The 22,306-nt window shown below is 45.8% G+C and overlaps 1 protein-coding gene across 2 annotated transcripts in view; it reads left to right on the forward strand.

Annotated features, from left to right (window-relative positions):
* Positions 1–22,306, forward strand: part of LOC118360565 (plexin-A1-like) — a 320,507-nt gene that overhangs the window by 153,966 nt on the left and 144,235 nt on the right. For both annotated transcript variants that reach the window (XM_052485217.1, XM_052485218.1), the window contains exon 4: positions 17,842–17,973. In XM_052485217.1, the coding sequence (XP_052341177.1) occupies positions 17,842–17,973 (132 nt within the window). The remainder of the gene's footprint in view (positions 1–17,841; positions 17,974–22,306) is intronic.

Below are 22,306 nucleotides of genomic sequence, written 5' to 3' on the forward strand. Positions count from 1 at the left end.
TTTACGCAAATTCTCCTGTAATTATTGGGGTCTGATTTGTCTCCACTTTTGTGGATAGGGGAGATGAGCCCCTGGTTCCAGACATCAGGGAAGCAGCCAGAAGTTAAAACCATGTTGAGCAATTTAAGCACAGCATTTTGCAAATCAGGTGTGCTGTTTTTCAGCATTTCATTTCTGATGTTGTCTACACCACAAGCCTTCTTTGATTTAATAGATTTGAGCTTTTCATTTAGTTCTTGTTGGGTTATTGGGTAATCTAATGGATTTTGGTTGTTTTTAATGACTGATTCAAGGATGTTCAATTTTTCTTTAATTTCTAATTGGTTCTGTTGTAAGTCTTTTTGTGGGATGTTTTTGTATAGATTATCAAAATAAGTTTGGCTTGTATGGCTAATTCTTGTGGCTTTGTTGTGCTTAAATTGTTCCACATGTCCCAGAACTGATTTTGGTCAATTGCGTTTTCAATTTCCTCAAGTGTCTTGTTGGTATAATTAAATTTCTTGCATTTCAGTGTTTGTTTATACTGTTTCAGAGTGTCAAAGTATTCATATCGTAGCTCTGGGTTGTTTTGCTGCTTATGTTTTTTGTTTGACATTTGTCTTAGGTGTTTTCTAATTGTTTTACATTCATTATCAAACCATTTGTCAGAAACATTTTGATTTTTGCTTCTGATGTTGCATTGCTTTGGTTTTCTCAAATTTGCTTTTGATGCTGCTTTTTGGAATATGCAGTTGATGTTTTGGGTAGCTGAATTGACACCATCTTTATTGTTTTGGTACTGTGAGTTATTGAAAAACTGTATAGAGTTCAGCATTTCATTTGAGTTCAATGTTTCAATGAATGTCTCTGCACTGTTTGGAGCCCATCTGTACGATTGGTTTATGTTGTAGAGTTTATTGGGCTCTTTTGTTGAATGAATATTGCCGGATAATTTCTTCAGAAACACGTTGATCTGACTGTGATCTGACAATGGTGTCTGTGGTCTGACAGTGAATGCACTAATGGAGGAGGGGTCAATGTCAGTGATGGCATAATCGACTACACTTGTCCCAAGAGCTGAGCAGTAAGTAAACTGACCTAAAGAGTCCCCTCTGATTCTACCATTAAGCATGTACAGGCCTAAGGCTCGACAGAGATGTACTAACTCTTTTCCATTTTTGTTCAGTATTTGGTCAGGACTGTTTCTATTATTTATAATAGGGCTACTGTACAAGGAGGGGTGTCCAAATATGTGGTGGTTACCTCCCGCATCAGTGTAGTCAGGCTCAGAACCTATTCTTGCATTGATATCTCCACAAAGAAGCACTTTACCCTGCGCCTGATGATTTCTGTCTGGAGATTGTCAAAAAACTGATCATCATAATATGATGAATCTGAAGGAGGAGCATAAGCTGCACATATGTAAACATCATTGTCACAATAGATTGTACCTTTGTTAAGTTTGAGCCAAATGTGAGTGGTACCTTTTTTCATTTCATTCAGTGCTTAGTCCTGCTTATGCCAAATGATGATTCCACCTGAGTCTCGGCCCCGTTTAACATTTTTATGTTTGATTGATGGTAGTAAACTTTCTCTATAGCCTGAGGGACACTGAGTATCTATGTCTCCACGACACCATGTTTCCAGTAGGGTTATGGTGTCCTGTCCCTTGACTTTCTCTATAGCCTGAGGGACACTGAGTATCCACGACACCATGTTTCCATGTCTATAGCCTGAGGGACACGTATCTATGTCTCCACGACACCATGTTTCCAGTAGGGTTATGGTGTCCTGTCCCTTGACTTTCTCTATAGCCTGAGGGACACTGAGTATCTATGTCTCCACGACACCGTGTTTCCAGTAGGGTTATGGTGTCCTGTCCCTTGACTTTCTCTATAGCCTGAGGGACACTGAGTATCTATGTCCACGACACCGTGTTTCCAGTAGGGTTATGACTTTCTCTATAGCCTGAGGGACACTGAGTATCTACGACACCATGTTTCCAGTAGGGTTATGGTGTCCTGTCCCTTGATGTTTTTAATCAATTCTGGATTTGTTGTTTTATAACCAAAATGTGAAGAGTATAGGCCCTGGATATTCCAAGAGCTGATAGTTAATGATCTCATTTATAATAAGTGATATTTACTGGTTTGAGTAAAGTACATCGGAAAAAAAAGAAGAAAAAAAAATACTATATATATATATACATACATACACATACATATACATATACATATACATACACACACACATACATACATACACACACGCACGCACGCACGCACGCACGCACGCACGCACGCACGCACATACATACATACATACACACACACACATACATACATACATACATACATACATACATACATACATACATACATACATACATACACACACACACACACACACACACACATAAGTACGTACATACGTATACACATGCATACATATACACTCATACGTACTATACATACACACACATACGCATACATACACATATATATATATATATATATATATATATATATATATATATATATATATATATATATATACATACATGCACATACACACATACACACACACACACACACACACACACACACACACACACACACACACACACACACACACACACACACACACACACACACACACACACACACACCATTACATATAATAATTATTATCATTCCGGTGTCAATACAATTAGGAATATTTGTAAACAAATTAATAAGAATGGAATAAGATTGCACATAAAATAAGTACAATGCAATCTGCAACCCTGTGTGTTTGTGTGTGTGTGTGTGTGTGTGTGCCCGTGTGTGAATTAAAGGGACTGTCTAGCTCAGTAGTCTGCATATTAGTTGCAGTAGTTGGCGCACCTCTCCTATCTCTGATTGTTCTAGGGGTCTTCTGCCAGAGGTTACCTCAGCATATGTTTCTCTCTCTCTATTTCTTTCTTCTGCAGACTTAGAGCAGTCTGTCTGTCTCTCGGATGGCCGCTCACTGCTCTCTGTCCTTCTTACTGTAGCCTACTTCCTCATGGGCCACTGCGCTGAGCGGTGGAGGCAAGCTGCTGATATTAGCATTAACTGTTGACCATTGATGTTATGAATGGCAATTCAATGTTGTATAATGTAGTGAACCTTTCAGCACACGTGGAGCACACACAGGATGTGTGCTGGAAGGTTGCTGGATCGAATCCCTGAGCACACACAGGATGTGTGCTGGAAGGTTGCTGGATCGAATCCCTGAGCACACACAGGTTGGAGCACACACAGGTTGGAGCACACAGAGGTTGGAGCACACACAGGTTGTGTGCTGGAAGGTTGCTGGATCGAATCCCTGAGCACACACAGGTTGGAGCACACACAGGTTGTGTGCTGGAAGGTTGCTGGATCGAATCCCTGAGCGCACACAGGTTGGAGCACACACAGGATGTGTGCTGGAAGGTTGCTGGATCGAATCCCTGAGCACACACAGGTTGGAGCACACACAGGTTGGATCACACACAGGTTGGAGCACACACAGGTTGGAGCACACACAGGTTGGAGCACACACAGGTTGGAGCACACACAGGTTGTGCGCTGGAAAGTTGCTGGATCAAATTCCTGGGCTGACAAGGTAAAAATCTGTCGTTCTCCCCCTGAGCAAGGCAGTTAACCAAAGACCACCTACAGTAGCTGTGTTGACTGATTTAGAGGCTGTGCTGTTTTCACTCTTACTGCTAGCCTCATATCAGCTCCTGTTGCCTCATGAAGACAGTCCTACCATGGAGCCTCCACTGGGGTTATTTTGACTACCCTCCCTCCCCCAAAACTGTTCTCTCCACCCTTTCTTCCCTTTTACCTTTGAGTCTTCCGGTAGTTATTTTAACACCCCTCTATCCCCCAGGCTCTTCTCCCCTCCCCCTCCCTCTGTGAGTCTCCTGGTAGTTATTTTAACACCTCTCTATCCCCACGGTCTCCCCCAGGCTCTTCTCCCCTCCCCCTCCCTCTGTGAGTCTCCTGGTAGTTATTTTAACACCCCTCTGTCCCCCACGGTCTCCCCCAGGCTCTTCTCCCCTCCCCCCTCCCTCTGTGAGTCGCATGGTAGTTATTTCAACACCCCTCTATCCCCAGGCTCTTCTCCCCCTCCCACCTCCATCCTTGAGTCTCCTGGTAGTTATTTTAACACCTCTCTATCCCCCACGGTCTCCCCCAGGCTCTTCTCCCCCCTCCCTCTGTGAGTCTCCTGGTACTTATTTTAACACCCCTCTATCCCCCACGGTCTCCCCCAGGCTCTTATCCCCTCCCCCTCCCTCTGTGAGTCTCCTGGTAGTTATTTTAACACCCCTCTATCCCCAACGGTCTCCCCCAGGCTCTTCTCCCCTCCCCCTCCCTCTGTGAGTCTCCTGGTAGTTATTTTAACACCCCTCTATCCCCCACGGTCTCCCCCAGGCTCTTTTCCCCTCCCCCCTCCCTCTGTGAGTCTCCTGGCAGCTCTCTTTTAGACACACCTCTGCTTGTTATTTTCTACAGCAGTTAGCTCGTTGTTTTTCTCCCCTCATCAGGCAGACGCAGTGAGCTCTCTCTATCTCTCTCTCTCTCTCCAGGTTAATTTCCTCTCCATCTACTCCTGTTTCATCCCTGCTTACCTCCCTGGGGTTTCTCAGCCATGGCTCTCTGTTCTACAGTGTTGTTTACACAGTGTCTTGATGACAGCGTATATAGTTTATCCATTAAACCAGGGTGAAAGGACCCTTTTATAGTTGACTAATGAATTATGTTTTTTTTAGATGTTCTGCTTGGTCTAGAACACTCCGAACCCTTGTTTAGGAACACTTCAGTTTCTCTTCATTTTTGAAAAAGATGGATAATGGACATAGACAGATTGTTGTACAAAGGCACACGCAACCCTATATCAGAGGAACAGATTGTCCTCTGCGTTGCCGAGCTAACATTCAGAGAGCTGGGTAGAACCAAGATATGCTCTGTTTTGCTGGGCTGACCTAAATTCTCTGTCAGAGGCATCTGAGGCTAGTGTGTGATGGGGATGGTGTTCACCCGTAGTCTGGCATCTGTTCTGTTTGCTCCTCTCTCGGCATCTCGGGCGAGTGGAAGGAACCATCTCTCCGGAACCGGGGGGTTGGAGAAAGTGGTGGTGAGAGGTGAGAGGGAGGTTTTAATGTTCCCCATAGCAGCCCACAGCAGATATAATATGAGTCTGACATTTATCTCCATTAAAAACGGATGCAGTTTCCTAGTTGTCTTGTATGACCCAAATGTTGAATTAAAAATTGATGTATGCATTGGCAGATGTACTGTATATAAACCATGGCCAAAGGCTCTCTCTAGCTTGTGTCATCCCCCCCTGTATATTCTATGAGATCCGTTAGTCCACTCCCCCACCACTAAGAGACTGTTCGATAGTGGCTCCTTGGTTCCACAGTACTGTTCTTGACAAATGGAGATGGCTTAGAAGTAGTTTCTCTACTCACTGCAGGGCAAACCTTGCATTCTTTTCCATACAGTGTGTTTTGCTTGACTGCTGGTGTGCATCGGGTATGTCAAAGAAAGTAGAGAGAAGCAAGTTGAGGGAGGGAAGAAATAGAAATGAAATTATTTCCAATGCTCTGAGGACCCGGTCGGCACTGTAGACCCAGAGCCAAATCAGATAGGAGGAAGTGCAGCGAGAGCGAGCACAGAGAAAAGGCCCCTGCCCTCATCTATGGGCTGTCATAATGATATGCTTATGACTGGGGTTGTGAGAACAAGAGCTAGGCAGTAGTCTGGAGACCACTACACCAAAGGCCCTCATCTATGGGCTGTCATAATGATATGCTTATGACTGGGGTTGTGAGAACAAGAGCTAGGCAGTAGTCTGGAGACCACTACACCAAAGGCCCTCATCTATGGGCTGTCATAATGATATGCTTATGACTGGGGTTGTGAGAACAAGAGCTAGGCAGTAGTCTGGAGACCACTACACCAAAGGCCCTCATCTATGGGCTGTCATAATGATATGCTTATGACTGGGGTTGTGAGAACAAGAGCTAGGCAGTAGTCTGGAGACCACTACACCAAAGGCCCTGGAGACCACTCCAAAGGGGGCTGTCATAATGAAATGCTTGGAGACCATGACTGGGGTTGACTGAGAACAAGAGCTAGGCAGTAGTCTGGAGACCACTACACCAAAGGCCCTCATCTATGGGCTGTCATAATGATATGCTTATGACTGGGGTTGTGAGAACAAGAGCTAGGCAGTAGTCTGGAGACCACTACACCAAAGGCCCTCATCTAGGGGCTGTCATAATGATATGCTTATGACTGGGGTTGTGAGAACAAGAGCTAGGCAGTAGTCTGGAGACCACTACACCAAAGGCCCTCATCTAGGGGCTGTCATAATGAAATGCTTATGACTGGGGTTGTGAGAACAAGAGCTAGGCAGTAGTCTGGAGACCACTACACCAAAGGCCCTCATCTATGGGCTGTCATAATGATATGCTTATGACTCATCAAGAGCTAGGCAGTAGTCTGGCTACACCATAATGGGCTGTCATAATGATATGCTTATGACTGGGGTTGTGAGAACAAGAGCTAGGCAGTAGTCTGGAGACCACTACACCAAAGGCCCTCATCTAGGGGCTGTCATAATGAAATGCTTATGACTGGGGTTGTGAGAACAAGAGCTAGGCAGTAGTCTGGAGACCACTACACCAAAGGCCCTCATCTATGGGCTGTCATAATGATATGCTTATGACTGGGGTTGTGAGAACAAGAGCTAGGCAGTAGTCTGGAGACCACTACACCAAAGGCCCTCATCTATGGGCTGTCATAATGATATGCTTATGACTGGGGTTGTGAGAACAAGAGCTAGGCAGTAGTCTGGAGACCACTACACCAAAGGCCCTCATCTATGGGCTGTCTAATGGGCTGTCAGTCTAATGATATGGGCTTATGACTGGGGTTGTGAGAACAAGAGCTAGGCAGTAGTCTGGAGACCACTACACCAAAGGCCCTCATCTATGGGCTGTCATAATGATATGCTTATGACTGGGGTTGTGAGAACAAGAGCTAGGCAGTAGTCTGGAGACCACAACACCAAAGGCCCTCATCTAGGGGCTGTCATAATGAAATGCTTATGACTGGGGTTGTGAAAACAAGAGCTAGGCAGTAGTCTGGAGACCACTACACCAAAGGCCCTATGATTGGTCCTTGTCCCCCCTCACCGTCCCTGGGTCCCAACGACCTGCTTAGTTCCTCCACCTCTGGGCCATCCTGGTTTCCCCCTTCACAGCCCTCTAGAGTGTTACTACCATGGCCAGGCCTTGCCACTCCCCTCAGGGATTATAGGGCTGCTGTGGGGGGCTGGTGGAGGCTGCTGGTGGGGGCTGGTGGAGGCTGCTAGTGGGGGGCTGGTGGAGGCTGCTGTGGGGGGCTGGTGGAGGCTGCTGTGGGGGGCTGGTGGAGGCTGCTGTGGGGGGCTGGTGGAGGCTGCTGTGGGGGGCTGGTGGAGGCTGCTGTGGGGGGCTGGTGGAGGCTGCTGGTGGGGCCTGAGAGCCCTGCTGTATGTCGGCTGGTGCTTTGTTTTCTCTGCCTGCCCTCGATCCACATCAAATCAGTTCCATCTGTGTGCCAATGAATTACAAAGACTTTTATGAAGTGCTATGACAGGGAAGGAATGGAGAGATGGCTTGAGAGAGGTCAGGAGATGTGCTGATGGCCTAGTGCAGGGTTGCCCAACTGCAGGGCCGAATCGGCTGGTTTTATTTGGCCGCCCGAGTTTCCTGATAATCTTATAATAGAGAGATAGATGTGATCATATACAAATGTAAGCAAGGTTTGAAATGATTGTTTTCGCTAAATATTATATCTGTTTGGGCTTCTTGTGGTCAATTTGCATTCTACAAATGATTTGTAATTATATTCCGGCCCCCTGACCATCCACTCAAGGAAATATCGGCCCGCGGCTGAATCTAGTTGATGATCCCCGACCTAGAGGATGTGAGCATTGGTTAGGGGGGGTCCGGTCTCTGCTGCAGCTGGAGTTGTTTTAATCAGAGTGCTGGTTCCTCTTTCCTCTGTAGGTCAGCTTCCTCATAAACCTCTCTTCCCTTCCTTCACACACTCTTTATTCTCCTGTCCACCACAGAACATGCCTTCTTAATGAAGGTACAACTCAATCACAACACAAACACCACAGAAGCTACTAGAAGCCTAATAGCTGTACATTCAGCTGCAACACGCTGCAGCGTGTAACCTACTTTTGGTTCTTTGAACCTTGCTCTCATTGTCACAAAACTGCGTCACCGAGACTCATGTTTCAGAATGTCTGTTGCGTGCCATGCCAAGATGCTGCTGTGTTCCCTTCCATCAGGGGACGGCTGACTGGCACGGCTGGGCAGACATGGGCAGGGTTGAGGACTGAGTGGTGGCCGTGCTGGTTGCCTCCCTCCATCTCATTAGTTAGCCAGTGATTGGGTTCAATCAGATGCAGATCTCCACTTCTAAGGACCGCGTATCAAAGGCAGGAGTCTAGCAGATAGCTGCTGTACTATGCACGGGGAGACCTAGTTATGTCAAGAGCAGCAGCGAGCAGAGCTGTGGTTGTAGTTGCAGAGTGGGGAGATGGCAGCAGGGAGGACTGGCGCAGGAGAAACTCTACCCATCGGGCTCTGAAAGATTAAAGAGGGTTTAGGCTGAGACATGCCAGCCAGTCCCAGAGGACCACCGCTACAAGGGGAGAACAGATGCAGTCATGATGAAGGAGGGAGCTTCAAACAGAGGGAGGGGTGGTGGTGGGGGGGGTATTCATGCCTCTCTCTGTCTCTCATACAGAAAAGGGCCTCTTGTTATTTTCTTCTTATTAATGACAGACTACAGCAGAGGCGGGCGTCAGGTCCAGGTTGTAACATGCTACCTGTCTCGCTGATGTGGCTGAATGTATGTGTAGGTAGGTAGAAGTGTGTGCATGTGTCCATGTGTCCGTGTGTGTGTGTGTGTGTGTGTGTGTGTGTGTGTGTGTGTGTGTGTGTGTGTGTGTGTGTGTGTGTGTGTGTGTGTGTGTGTGTGTGTGTGTGTGTGTGTGTGTGTGTGTGTGTGTGTGTGTGTGTGTGTGTGTGTGTGTGTGTGTGTGTGTGTGTGTGTACAGAGGAGGTGATGAGGAGGAGATGCATACTGTTCCGTCAGCAAGTGTGTGTGATACTCTGGATGCCCTCCAGAAAGGAAGGGTCACACACAGACTGAGACAGACAGTAGTACCAGGTCTCATCATTATATAACACAGACTGAGACAGACAGTAGTACCAGGTCTCATCATTATATAACACAGACTGAGACAGACAGTAGTACCAGGTCTCATCATTATATAACACAGACTGAGACAGACAGTAGTACCAGGTCTCATCATTATATAACACAGACTGAGACAGACAGTAGTACCAGGTCTCATCATTATATAACACAGACTGAGACAGACAGTAGTACCAGGTCTCATCATTATATAACACAGACTGAGACAGACAGTAGTACCAGGTCTCATCATTTAATAAAACAGACTGAGACAGACAGTAGTACCAGGTCTCATCATTATATAACACAGACTGAGACAGACAGTAGTACCAGGTCTCATCATTATATAACACAGACTGAGACAGACAGTAGTACCAGGTCTCATCATTATATAACACAGACTGAGACAGACAGTAGTACCAGGTCTCATCATTGTATCTGATGTCTAACAGTGCGCGTGATCAGTTTAATAACCATGTACAATGGTTGATGTTTTTGGCTCATTGAATTGAACAGGTGTGGTAAAATACTGACCAACATTGAGTGGGCTGAGGGGCCACGAGTGTGGATTTCACCAAGCTCTGTTGATCATTTGCTCGTTGCAAAGTATTTTGAAATGTGTCACAATTATTACATTTGTTCCGTAAGTGAAAAATACTATGATAGTCAAAACAGAGGGAGAAAGTGACAAACTATTGACTATTAGACTTGAACTCTGCCTTGGTATTGATCATCATGCCTTCCCATTATCCTCTCTACAGCCCATGGTGCTACACAGCACATCACTGGGAGCTTAATGAAATTGGTTCCAGTCTCATCTGGAAAGTGCCCCTGTTTGATTTCATTAGCCTAATGTCTCTCTGTGCCCCTCTCCAAGCCAGAGTAAATAGATTTCCAACAACTGGGATTTGAAGGGTCAGTGGTTGCTGTAGTGTCTGGCATGGACACAGGACAGGCAGGGAGGGAGGAGAGAAGAGGGGGAGGGGAGAGGAAAGGAGGGAGAACTCATGACATAGCACCTGTCATTCATTTGTCTTAATCTCTGCAGGTATTTCCTGCCCGGTGTTGTGTTGCATGGCAACCACAACGCTGGCTTCCTGTACAGATAGTCAGAATACCCCTCCCCCCGCACCACCCCTGCCATCGCTCCACTCCAGTCTAGTCTAATGGAAGATACCAGCAGTTGAATGAGCTTGACCTTTGACTCTGGATGGAGATCCAATCCCAGAAGGAACACTTGACACTGACCCTCATACTACTGCTGTGTTATGGCGTGTGCATGCCTGCACCCCTTCCTATCATCCTCCCACTACTGACCTACTCTAATGTGGTTATGTCACTAGCAGACAGCCGTGATGCTCTGGAACTGCACTAGACAATAAGGTTCGTCCGAGGCTGTGTTTGGTTGGCGTGTGAGCAGCCAAGGTGTGACCTGCTGGTGACCTCAAGGGAAGAGGGATGGGTAACCTGGCTCTGTCCTACCCTGTCCCTCCCACTCCAATAAAACAGATTGAGGAGGGTTGTACAGTAACTAAGGCATTGTTTCCCAACCCTGGTCCCCCAGTACCACAACAGTACACATTGTCATTGTAACCCTGGACAAACACACCTCATTCAGCTCATTGGGGCTTGTTGATTAGTTGACAAGTTGAAGGAGGTGTGTTTGTCCAGGGTTCCAATAAGAATGTGTACTGTTGGGGGTACTGGAGGACCAGGGTTGGGAAACACTGACCTAAGGAACACCTGCATTGGACAACTGTTGTTGTACTTACTGTCAGTGTGAGGTTCAAAAGATTGAGATGGGGAGTTTTCCTTTACTCTGTGTGTGTGTGTGTGTGTGTGTGTGTGTGTGTGTGTGTGTGTGTGTGTGTGTGTGTGTGTGTGTGTGTGTGTGTGTGTGTGTGTGTGTGTGTGTGTGTGTGTGTGTGTGTGTGTGTGTGTGTGTGCTTCTGTGAGTGATCCTGTGAGTGATCCTGTGTGCGTGATCCTCCAGGTGATTAGGACGTTAGGGTAAACAAAGGACTGTGCTGACGTGGAGTGTTGGAGGTGGCTGACTGGACCAGCAGAGCAGTGCTATGACCTCTCCTTGTGATTGAGTGCCAGTGACATGGTATCTACTGTGGAGACAACAGCAATAAGCCTCAACGGGGCTGTAGCACCGTGGTCACTCGGCTGCACACGCCGCTCGCCGCATTTAAAGCCTTCAGCCCGGGAGGAATTGAATTTGTTGTTATTTTTCCCACTGTCCTCCCTACTTCATATCTCTCGACACCTTTATGAGGCGAGACTGACTTGAACGCAGTGAATTTCTCCGCTCTCCCTCTCGCTCTTGCAAAACTCCTGGCTCGTGTCCAAGAGGCTATTGTTTGAGAAATCTGTGGAGCGGTCTCCTCTCTCAGCATGGCCCTGGCTGTGTGTGTGTGTGTGTCTGTGTGTGTCTGTGTGTGCCTGTGTGTGCCTGTGTGTGTGTGTGCCTGTGTGTGCCTGTGTGTGTGTGTGTGTGCGTGTCTGTGTGTGTGTGTGTGTGTGTGTGTGTGTGTGTGTGTGTGTGTGTGTGTGTGTGTGTGTGTGTGTGTGTGTGTGTGTGTGTGTGTGTGTGTGTGTGTGTGTGTGTGTGTGTGTCTGTGTTGTGTTTGTGTTTGTGTTTGTGTTTGTTTGTGTGTGTGTGTCTGTGTGTGTGTCTGTGTGTGTGTGCGTGTCTCTGTGTGTGTCTGTGTGTGTGTGTGTGTGTGTGTGTGTGTGTGTGTGTGTGTGTGTGTGTGTGTGTGTGTGTGTGTGTGTGTGTGTGTGTGTGTGTGTGTGTGTGTGTGTGTGTGTGTCTAGGAGACCTGTGCTCAGTCCACAGAATATTGAAATACTGAAATATCTTTACGCTACAATTGTAGAGCTAGAAACCTTGATCCTATAGTAAATGGATTGGAGTAGGCCATTTACTTCCATCATAGGACATGCATCATACTCAATTATTAGCTTGGCTAATTGTTAACCATAGGGGTCCCTCTTAAGTAAGATGAGAGGAGGAAGGGGGAGTGCCATATTCCCTCTGAGCCATTCCTTATGTAGGAAGTAGAATATTCCAATCAAATTTTATTTGTCACATGCGCCAAATACAACAGGTGTACCGTACACCTTACAGTGAAATGCTTACTTACAAGCCCTTAACCAACAAAGCAATTTTAAGGAAATACAAAAAAAAAGTAAAAGATAAGAATAACAAATAATTAAAGAGCAGAATTAAATAACAATAGTAGAGCTATATACAGGGGGTATCGGTACAGAGTCAATGTGTCAATGTTCAGGGGCACTGGTGTCGAGTTAATTGAGGTAATTATGTACATGTAGGTAGAGTTATTAAAGTGACTAAGCATAGATAATGACAGAGAGTAGTAGCAGCGTGGGAGAGGGGGGGGGGGTGAATGCAAAAGTCTGGGTAGCCATTTGATTAGCTGTTCAGGAGTCTTATGGCTTGGGGGTAGAAGCTGTTTAGGAGTCTCTTGAACCTAGACTTGGCACCCCAGTACCGCTTGCCTTGCGATAGTAGAGAGAACAGTCTATGACTGGGGGTGGCTGGACTAGGGTGACAAGTTTTAGGGCCTTCCTCTGACACCACCTCGTATAGAGGTCCTGGATGGCAGGAAGCTTGGCACCGGTGATGTACTAGGCCGTACGCACTACGCTCTGTAGTGCCTTGTGGTCGGAGGCCGAGCAGTTGTCATACCAGGCAATGATGCAACCCGTCAGGATGCTCTCGATGGTGCAGCTGTAAAACCTTTTGAGGATCTCAGGACCAATGCCAAATCTTTTCAGTCTCACGTTTATGGAGAGGTTGTTGTCCTTGCACCACATGGTCAGGTCTCTGACCACCTCCCTAAAGACTGTCTCATCGTTGTCTGTGATTAGGCCTACCACTGTTGTGTCATCGGCAAACTTAATGATGGTGTTGGAGTCGTGCCTGGCCATGCAGTCATGAGTGAACAGGGAGTACAGGAGGGGACTGAGTACGCACCCCTGAGGGGCCCCCGTGTTAAGGATCAGCGAGGCGGATATGTTGTTACCTACACTTTCCACCTGGGGGTGGCCCGTCAGGAAGTCCAGGATCCAGTTGCAGAGGGAGGTGTTTAAACTCAGGGTCCTTATCTTAGTGATGAGCTTTGAGGGCACTATGGTGTTGAACGCTGAGCTGTAGTCAATGAATAGCATTCTCACATAGGTGTTCCTTTTGTCCAGGTGGGAAAGGGCAGTGCGGAGTGCAATGGAGATTGCATCATCTGTGGATCTGTTGGGGCGGTATGCAGATTGGAGTCTGTCTAGGGTTTCTGGGATAATGGTGTTGATGTGAGCCATGACCAGCCTTTCAAAGCATTTCATGGCTACAGATGTGAGTGCTACGGGTCGGTAGTCATTTAGGCAGGTTACCTTAGTGTTCTTGGGCACAGGGACTATGGTGGTCTGCTTGAAACATGTTGGTATTACAGCACAGACTCAGACGTGGAGACATTTGCCAGTTGGTCAGTGCATGCTCGGAGTACACGTCCTGGTAATCCATCTGGCCCAGCAGCCTTGTGAATGTTGAGCTGTTTAAAGGTCTTACTCACATCGGCTGCGGAGAGCGTGATCACACAGTCATCTGAAACAGTTGATGCTCTCATGCATGTTTCAGTGTATCTTGCCTCAAAGCGAGCATAGAAGTTATTTAGCTTGTCTGGTAGGCTTGTGTCACTGGGCAGCTCTCTGCTGTGCTTCCCTTTGTAGTCTGTAATAGTTTGCAATCCCTGCCTCATCAGACGAGCGTTGGAGCCGGTGTAGTACGATTCGATCTTAGTCCTGTATTGACGTTTTCCCTGTTTGATGGTTCGTCGGAGGGCATAGTGGGATTTCTTATAGGCTTGTGGGTTAGAGTCCCGCTCATTGAAAGCGACAGCTCTACCCTTTAGCTCAGTGCGAATGTTGCCTGTAATCCATGGCTTCTGGTTGGGGTATGTACGTACAGTCACTGTGGGGACGACGTCCTCGATGCACTTATTGATAATGCCAGTGACTGATGTGGTATACTCCTCAATGCCATTGGAAGAATCCTGGAACATATTCCAGTCTGTGCTAGCAAAACAGTCCTGGAGTTTAGCATCTGCTTCATCTGACCACTTTCTATAGACCGAATCACTGGTGCTTCCAGCTTTAATTTTAGCTTGGAAGCAGGAGGATAGAGTTGTGGTCAGATTTGCCAAATGGAGGGCAAGGGAGAGCTTTGTGGAGTAAAGGTGGTCTAGAGTTTTTCCCCTCTGGTTGCACATTTAACATGCTGATAGCAATTAGGTAAAACTGATTTAAGTTTCCCTGCATTAATGTCACCGGCCACTAGGAGCGCCGCCTCTGGATGAGCATTTTCCTGTGTGCTTATAGCGGAATACAGCTCATTGAATGCGGATTTAGTGCCCGCCTCTGTCTGTGGTGGTATGTAGACAGCTGTTGTTTACATAAATGCATATGCCCCCACCCCGTGTCTTACCTTAGGCTGCTAGTAACAGAGTGAAAAGTTTGAGTAGGTTAGTGCAGACGGAGTACAGTATGAATCAGGGACGAGGAAAGAGGTGCCTTAAGTTTCCTTGTTTGTTCCCCCTCTCCCTACTTCTCCTGAAGAGTATTTGCTGATCCTAGTTTGGTAGCCTCTCTCTGGAAGAAAGTGAAGAGAGGGAGAGAAAGAGCAGGAGAGAGAGATAGGATGCAGTGTCCTTGGTATTATCGGTGTTGGCCCGCTAGCTCTTAAACGAGACTCGTCCTATAGGGAGAGGGAGGGAGCCACACTACCACAAATCACAGGCCTGCTAGCCTCTTTATTATCCCCTTCAGCCTTCTTCCTCCAGTCTACTGGATGACCCCTGACTGCGGTGCCCCTCTGGAGGATGCTACACACTACACAGTTGTTGGGGAGACTGGAGTTTGAGACCATACGGTGGCCTGATGGTCATGCTGCTCAGGCTTTCCTCCTGAACCACTTGACCCACATCACTTCTCTGTGATGTACTGTGATACAAGCTTCAGGGCAGGACACCTTCCTAAAACTAAGAGCAGGCTGACTGATGTCAGAAGGCCTTTGGAAGTCGGTAGGTGGGGCAGGAGCTGGGGGGGTCTCCTCCGCTCTCCTCCTCTCTGCTACCCTCCCAGTCAAAGCCCCCTTCTATTAGTATTTAGTATTTATTGGGATCCCCTTTAGCTTCCAAGACAGCAGCTACTCTTCCTGTGGTCCAAACAGGAATAAAAACAATTACAGCTCAACAAAACAACGGTGTACATAATAAATAAAACAATTACAGCTCAACAAAACAACAGCCGGCATCATAAATAAAAGAATACATTGTACAAGACATTATTACATTTATTGTGTCTGAACTATCATTAAATGTGAATACTCGGGACTCTGTCCCGGCGTTCTCTGACTTAATGTACATTTTGTAGGAAGTGGGTTTTATACTCTGTGGAAAAAGGGGCGGTTCTATGACGCCTGATGTAATGTCTGGGCTCACGGGGGTGTGGCCACTGACTAGTTAAAACTTTATAACTAAACAAGTATCTCGTTTAGAAGGCCAACGTGACATTACATCTTCTCACAAATAGTTTCATATTCAATCATATATTTTCACAACATTTAGATGTAAACAGCTGGGAAATGTCGACTTTAGGAGATACAGTTATGTGTGTTTCCTGTCCTTCATTAGATCACCAAACGAAACACACTCATCATGACTGTCCCTTAAGTGTCCACGGACCACTCCCACATTCTCAAAAATAGAAATATTTTTTAGTTCTCCCATTTTGGGGATTAGGAGTTTTGAACAAAGAGAAGCTCTTATTCTGCTAGACTCTCTCTCTCAGTACTGCATGGCAGTTTCTACCAGGTATTTATGACCGTTGTAAAACCTGATGTGGGAGAGAAAGTGAGTGAGAAAGGGGGGGTTCACGATATACACCCAAAAGGCCACGCCGTGACACATTATTACTCTATTATTACAAATGTACAATAAAATACTACAATATTACAATGTGTGTGTGTAGAGTGAGTGTGTTACAGTGTGTGTGCCTGTGTGCGTGTCCCTTACTCAGTCCATGTTGTGCCGTGAGGCGTTGTTTTATCCGTTTTTTTTGTGGTGGGGTGGGGCTCCGCGTCTGGGTCTGGTGGAGATGATGGTAGTACTGGTGTCATCGGGCCCAGCCAGGTAATATCCTCCCTGGTGCCTAGGCAGAGTGGTAGAGAGAAGGCAGGCCATTAATCAAGCTGACCTGGGACGTGGACCGAGTACATCATTAGAGCCTGAAATACAAGGGAACAGGGAGGTCACACTCCCCCGACCTCACATCAACATCAAATGGTGTGTGTGGGGGGTGGCAGCTGTTGTTATTGTCCAAGTACCAGTTGATTTAGCACATTAGTCTCTCCTAACCAAGCCTTCCCCTTAAAATAGGGGTAGAAAGACCCAGTGCTGTGTGTTAGCTAAATGCCTGTATTATCCACTAGACCCTGAGCAGGGAGACTGTAGTGTCTGGTGATGATATCTATAGCCAGGCAGGCAGGTCTCCAGTGGGACATAACAGACTCAGGAAGGAGACTGGCAGGCTGTTGCACTCTAAGGACAAACCCAACAGTAAATACAGTCAGTAATAGCTGCTGCTGCTCCTGCTGCTAGCCCCTGGCAACCAGTCAAACACATGAAAGGGCAACACAACTCTGATTGATTATTATTATTATACAAAGAGCTTCTACTGTACAGGGAGGCATTTCTGGAGGCAGAATAGTTGAATATGTATTTGACCTTTGTTTTGGTATTTTGAGTACCTGGTTGGACGTAGGTCATCAGCCATTACAACGCTCAGATCATTATTTTGTCATAACAACAACACGGACAAACTGAGACTTAGTTGTGCAGAAATGGAACAATAGGTCAGGACAGGGTATGTGTGTGTCTGTGCATTGGTTTGTGTGTGTGTTTGAGAGGAGAGAGAGCTTGAGTGTGTATGTGTGTGTGTGTGTGGGCGTGTTTAACTGTTCTGTGTGTGTGTGTGTGTGTTTGTGTGGACATGTTCAACTATTCTCTCTCTCTCTGTGTGTGTGTGTGTGTGTGTGTGTGTGTGTGCGTGCGTGTGCGTGCGTGCGTGTGCGTGCGTGTGTGTGCATGCGTGTGTGTGCGCGCGCGTGTGTGTGCGCGCGTGTGCATGCGTGTGTGTGTGAGAAAGAGAGGAGAGTTTTCTCTCTGTAGTTTGGGGTGCAGAGTGCAGCAACAACAGCAGCAGCGTGTGGAGTTGTCTGATGATTTATGGTTGTGGCGCAGAAATGGACTGTCAGATTTACAGAGGCCTTTGGTTGCCTTTATGTTGTGGCTGAGATGCTCCACAGTGCTCTGTCATTCTGTCACCAACATTACACACAATCCACTTTTATTTGACAAGTCTCACCATTACAGAGACTACCTGCCATACTTCACTTTCTACCTGTTCTTCCTTCTCCCTATAACATATGTACAGTATGGACTGTAACTTTACTGAACTGACAGCTGTCCTGTGCTGTAAATGTACTAACGACTATTGTGTGTTTCAGATCCTGGTGAACTCTGTCAACCAACCTGCCATGCTGTATGAGAACGTGACGGTGAGCGAGGGGAGTCCCATCCACAGAGACCTGCTCTTCAGCCCAGACCACCAGCACATCTATGCCCTCACAGACAAACAGGTACAAGCTTGGCACACACACTCGCTGTGTGTAAAAACACACTACCACCAACAAACACTCACATTTACACAATCGTATACGTTAAGTGCGCATGTGTGTTTGTGTGGGGGTTTCTGTGTCAGACACTCCAGCCACTCTTTGTGATTACTTCCGTTTGATTTCTAGCACTGAGCCAGCCCCCCTGCCCAACCCCCTCTCCCCTCACAAATGTTCCTCCCCCAGTCAGCACCCCTCATCACAGGCAACGGAAAGGGGATCTCTCTGTGATCCCTCATTGATGGAATTAGTGTCCAAATCCCCCTCTTAACCAAATCACCAGCGGAAAGAGAAATCTCCGCTCTTCCCCAGTTATTTGTACCGTCTTCTCTTTCTCCTTTTCTCCCTGATCTCTCTGTTCTTTCATGTGGTTTCTCCCCTAAGCTCTAATTGGAGGGCATCTCTTGAACACTCATTAAAGGCGTTTCCTCCATCATTACTGGGGGTTCCCCCCACCACCCCTCTATTCTTCCTCCCCTTCCCAGCCTCTATCTCTTTATCAGAATAGAAGAGATGGAATTGGTTAGAAGGGTGATGCGAGATTAGGGACCACCAAGGCTTACCGCTAAGGATTCATCTCGGGGGTTTAAATTGAAGCGGCTTCTTCAAAATGCCCCTCTTACTCCTCTGGATTGCTATTTAACACCCCGTGGCCCTCTCTCCCTCTCCCTTCAGCCCCCCTCTCCTCCCGGCCCTTCTCTTGATGGCTATGCAGTATTACATTAATATATGTCAGAGCAGAGCTGTATGTGTGTGTTTATGTCTCCTGGCTGCTCTGAGGCATAGTGACATGAGGTGACAGAAGTAAAGACTGTCATGCTCTTTGACACCACCTGGCTCTGTGACACTGCCTGGCTCTGTGACACCGCCTGGCTCTGTAACGCCGCCTGACTCTGTGACACCGCCTGGCTCTGTGACACCGCCTGGCTCTGTGATACCGCCTGGCTCTGTAACACTGCCTGGCTCTGTGATACCGCCTGGCTCTGTGACACTGCCTGTCTCTGTGATACCGCCTGGCTCTGTGACACCGCCTGTCTCTGTGATACCGCCTGGCTCTTTGACACTGCTTGTATCTGTGATACCACCAGGCTCTGTGACACTGCCTGTCTCTGTGACACCACCTGTCTCTGTGACACCCTGTGACACTCTATCTGAACAGAGATACCTTTTCCTGATAAGGCCTTACTTACGGGACAGACAGACAGGTTACCGTCCACTCCATCATAACGCCGCCAAGCCTGCAGCCCCACCATCCCCCACCCCCGACATCCCCAGAAACTGATGACTGAATATCAATAGCCATTTTCCATCAAATGATTGGGGAGGCAGGCTCCGTCCAAGCGTGACGGCCTCTGCCACAAACGCGGCGCATGTCCTCGGGGGAATATCAGCCAGTGCCGTTTAACCTCCACGTTTGAGGGGTAGAGGAGGAGGAGAAAAACGGAAAATGAGGGGAAAAAAGGAGAGGTAGAATAACCATAAAAATGTGTGTTGCACAATGCCTGTTATGTGACTGAGTGGATTGTGTATATTCAGTACAGCCTGTGTGTATATTCTGCTCTACACTCCCCCACTCTCTGCCGTACACCTCCATGTGTCCTAATTGATAGCATGAATATGAATCTCCTTCCATATGGGGGACAGGCCCTTTACTCTTGCATCAGGGGAAAGATTTCCTTCCTGCATTTGAACATGACAGTTTTATTTATACGGCAGAAAATGTACAGAGCAAGATGAGAACTCTGCATTTGTCATATAGCATCCCCAGAGAGAGTACTTATGGGATACACTGCTGCTTTACATAGTATCTCTCTGTTTTGCACTACATAGTGTATCTCTCTGTACTACATAATATCTCTATCTGTACTACATAGTATCTCTCTCTGTACTGTACTACATAGTATCTCTCTGTACTGTACTACATAGTATCTCTCTGTACTACATAGTATCTCTCTCTGTACTGTACTACATATTATCTCTCTGTACTACATAGTATCTCTCTCTGTACTGTACTACATAGTATCTCTCTCTGTACTATACTACATAGTGTATCTCTCTGTACTACATACTGTCTCTCTTTGTACTACATAGTATCTCTCTCTGTACTGTACTACATACTATCTCTGTACTACATAGTATCTCTCTGTACTGTACTACATAGTATCTCTCTCTGTACTATACTACATAGTGTATCTCTCTGTACTACATACTATCTCTCTTTGTACTACATAGTATCTTTCTCTGTACTGTAATACATAGTATATCTCTGTACTGTACTACATAGTATCTCTCTGTACTATAATACATAGTATCTCTCTCTCTGTACTGTACTACATAGTATCTCTCTGTACTGTACTACATAGTATCTTTCTCTGTACTGTAATACATAGTATATCTCTGTACTGTACTACATAGTATCTCTCTGTACTATAATACATAGTATCTCTCTCTCTGTACTGTACTACATAGTATCTCTCTCTGTACTGTACTACATAGTATCTCTCTCTGACCTGTACTGTACTATATAGTATAATCTCTGTACTGTACTACATAGTATCTCTTTCTGTACTGTACTACATATTATCTCTCTGTACTACATAGTATCTCTCTCTCTCTCTGTACTGTACTACATAGTATCTCTCTCTGTACTGTACTACATAGTATCTCTCTCTGTACTGTACTATATAGTATCTCTCTGTACTACATAGTATCTCTGTCTGTACTGTACTGTACTACATAGTATCTCTCTCTGTACTGTACTACATAGTATCTCTCTCTGTACTGTACTGTACTGTACTAAATAGTATATCTCTCTGTACTGTACTACATAGTAACTCTCTCTGTACTGTACTACATAGTATCTCTCTCTGTACTGTACTACATAGTATCTCTTTCTGTACTGTACTGCATAGTATCTATCTCTGTACTACATAGTAACTCTCTCTGTACTGTACTACATAGTATCTCTCTCTGTACTGTACTGTGCTACATAGTTTCTCTTTCTGTACTGTACTGCATAGTATCTCTCTCTGTACTGTACTACATAGTATCTCTCTCTGTACTGTACTGTGCTACATAGTTTCTCTTTCTGTACTGTACTATATAGTATCCCTCTCTGTACTGTACTACATAGTATCTCTCTCTGTACTGTAGTGTACTATATAGTATCTCTCTCTGTACTACATAGTATCTCTCTCTGTACTGTACTACATAGTATCTCTCTCTGAACTGTACTACATAGTATCTCTCTCTGTACTGTACTATATAGTATCCCTCTCTGTACTGTACTACATAGTAACTCTCTCTGTACTGTACTACATAGTATCTCTTTCTGTACGACATAGTATCTCACTCTTTACTGTACTACATAGTATCTCTCTCTCTGTACTGTACTGAACTACATAGTATCTCTCTCTGTACTATATAGTATCCCTCTCTGTACTGTACTACATAGTAACTCTCTCTGTACTATACTACATAGTATCTCTTTCTGTACGACATAGTATCTCGCTCTTTACTGTACTACATAGTATCTCTCTCTCTGTACTGTACTGAACTACATAGTATCTCTCTCTGTGTACTGTACTCTACTACATAGTATCTCTCTCTCTGTACTGTACTGTACTACTTAGTATTTCTCTCTTTACTGTACTACATAGTATCTCTCTGTACTGTACTACATAGTATCTCTCTCTGTACTGTACTACATAGTATCTCTCTCTCTCTCTCTCTCTGTACTGTACTGTACTGTACTACATAGTTTATCTTTCTGTACTGTACTATATAGTATCCCTCTCTGTACTGTACTACATAGTAACTCTCTCTGTACTGTACTACATAGTATCTCTCTCTCTCTCTGTACTGTACTGTACTGTACTACATAGTTTATCTTTCTGTATTGTACTGCATAGTATCTCTCTCTGTACTGTACTACATAGTATCTCTCTCTGTACTGTACTATATAGTATATCTCTGTATGACACTACATAGTATCTCTCTCTGTACTGTACTACATAGTATCTCTTTCTGTACTGTACTGCATAGTATCTCTCTGTACTGTACTACATAGTATCTCTCTCTGTACTGTACTACATAGTATCTCTCTCTGTACTCCATAGTATCTCTCTCTGTACTGTACTGTACTATATATTATCTCTCTCTGTACTACATAGTATCTCTCTCTCTGTCCTGTACTACATAGTATCTGTCTCTGTATTGTACTACATAGTATCTCTCTCTGTACTGTACTATATAGTATATCTCTGTACTACACTACATAGTATCTCTCTCTGTACTG

The sequence above is a fragment of the Oncorhynchus keta genome, chromosome 28, assembly GCF_023373465.1.
Source record: "Oncorhynchus keta strain PuntledgeMale-10-30-2019 chromosome 28, Oket_V2, whole genome shotgun sequence".
Classification (NCBI taxonomy): Eukaryota; Metazoa; Chordata; class Actinopteri; order Salmoniformes; family Salmonidae; genus Oncorhynchus; species Oncorhynchus keta.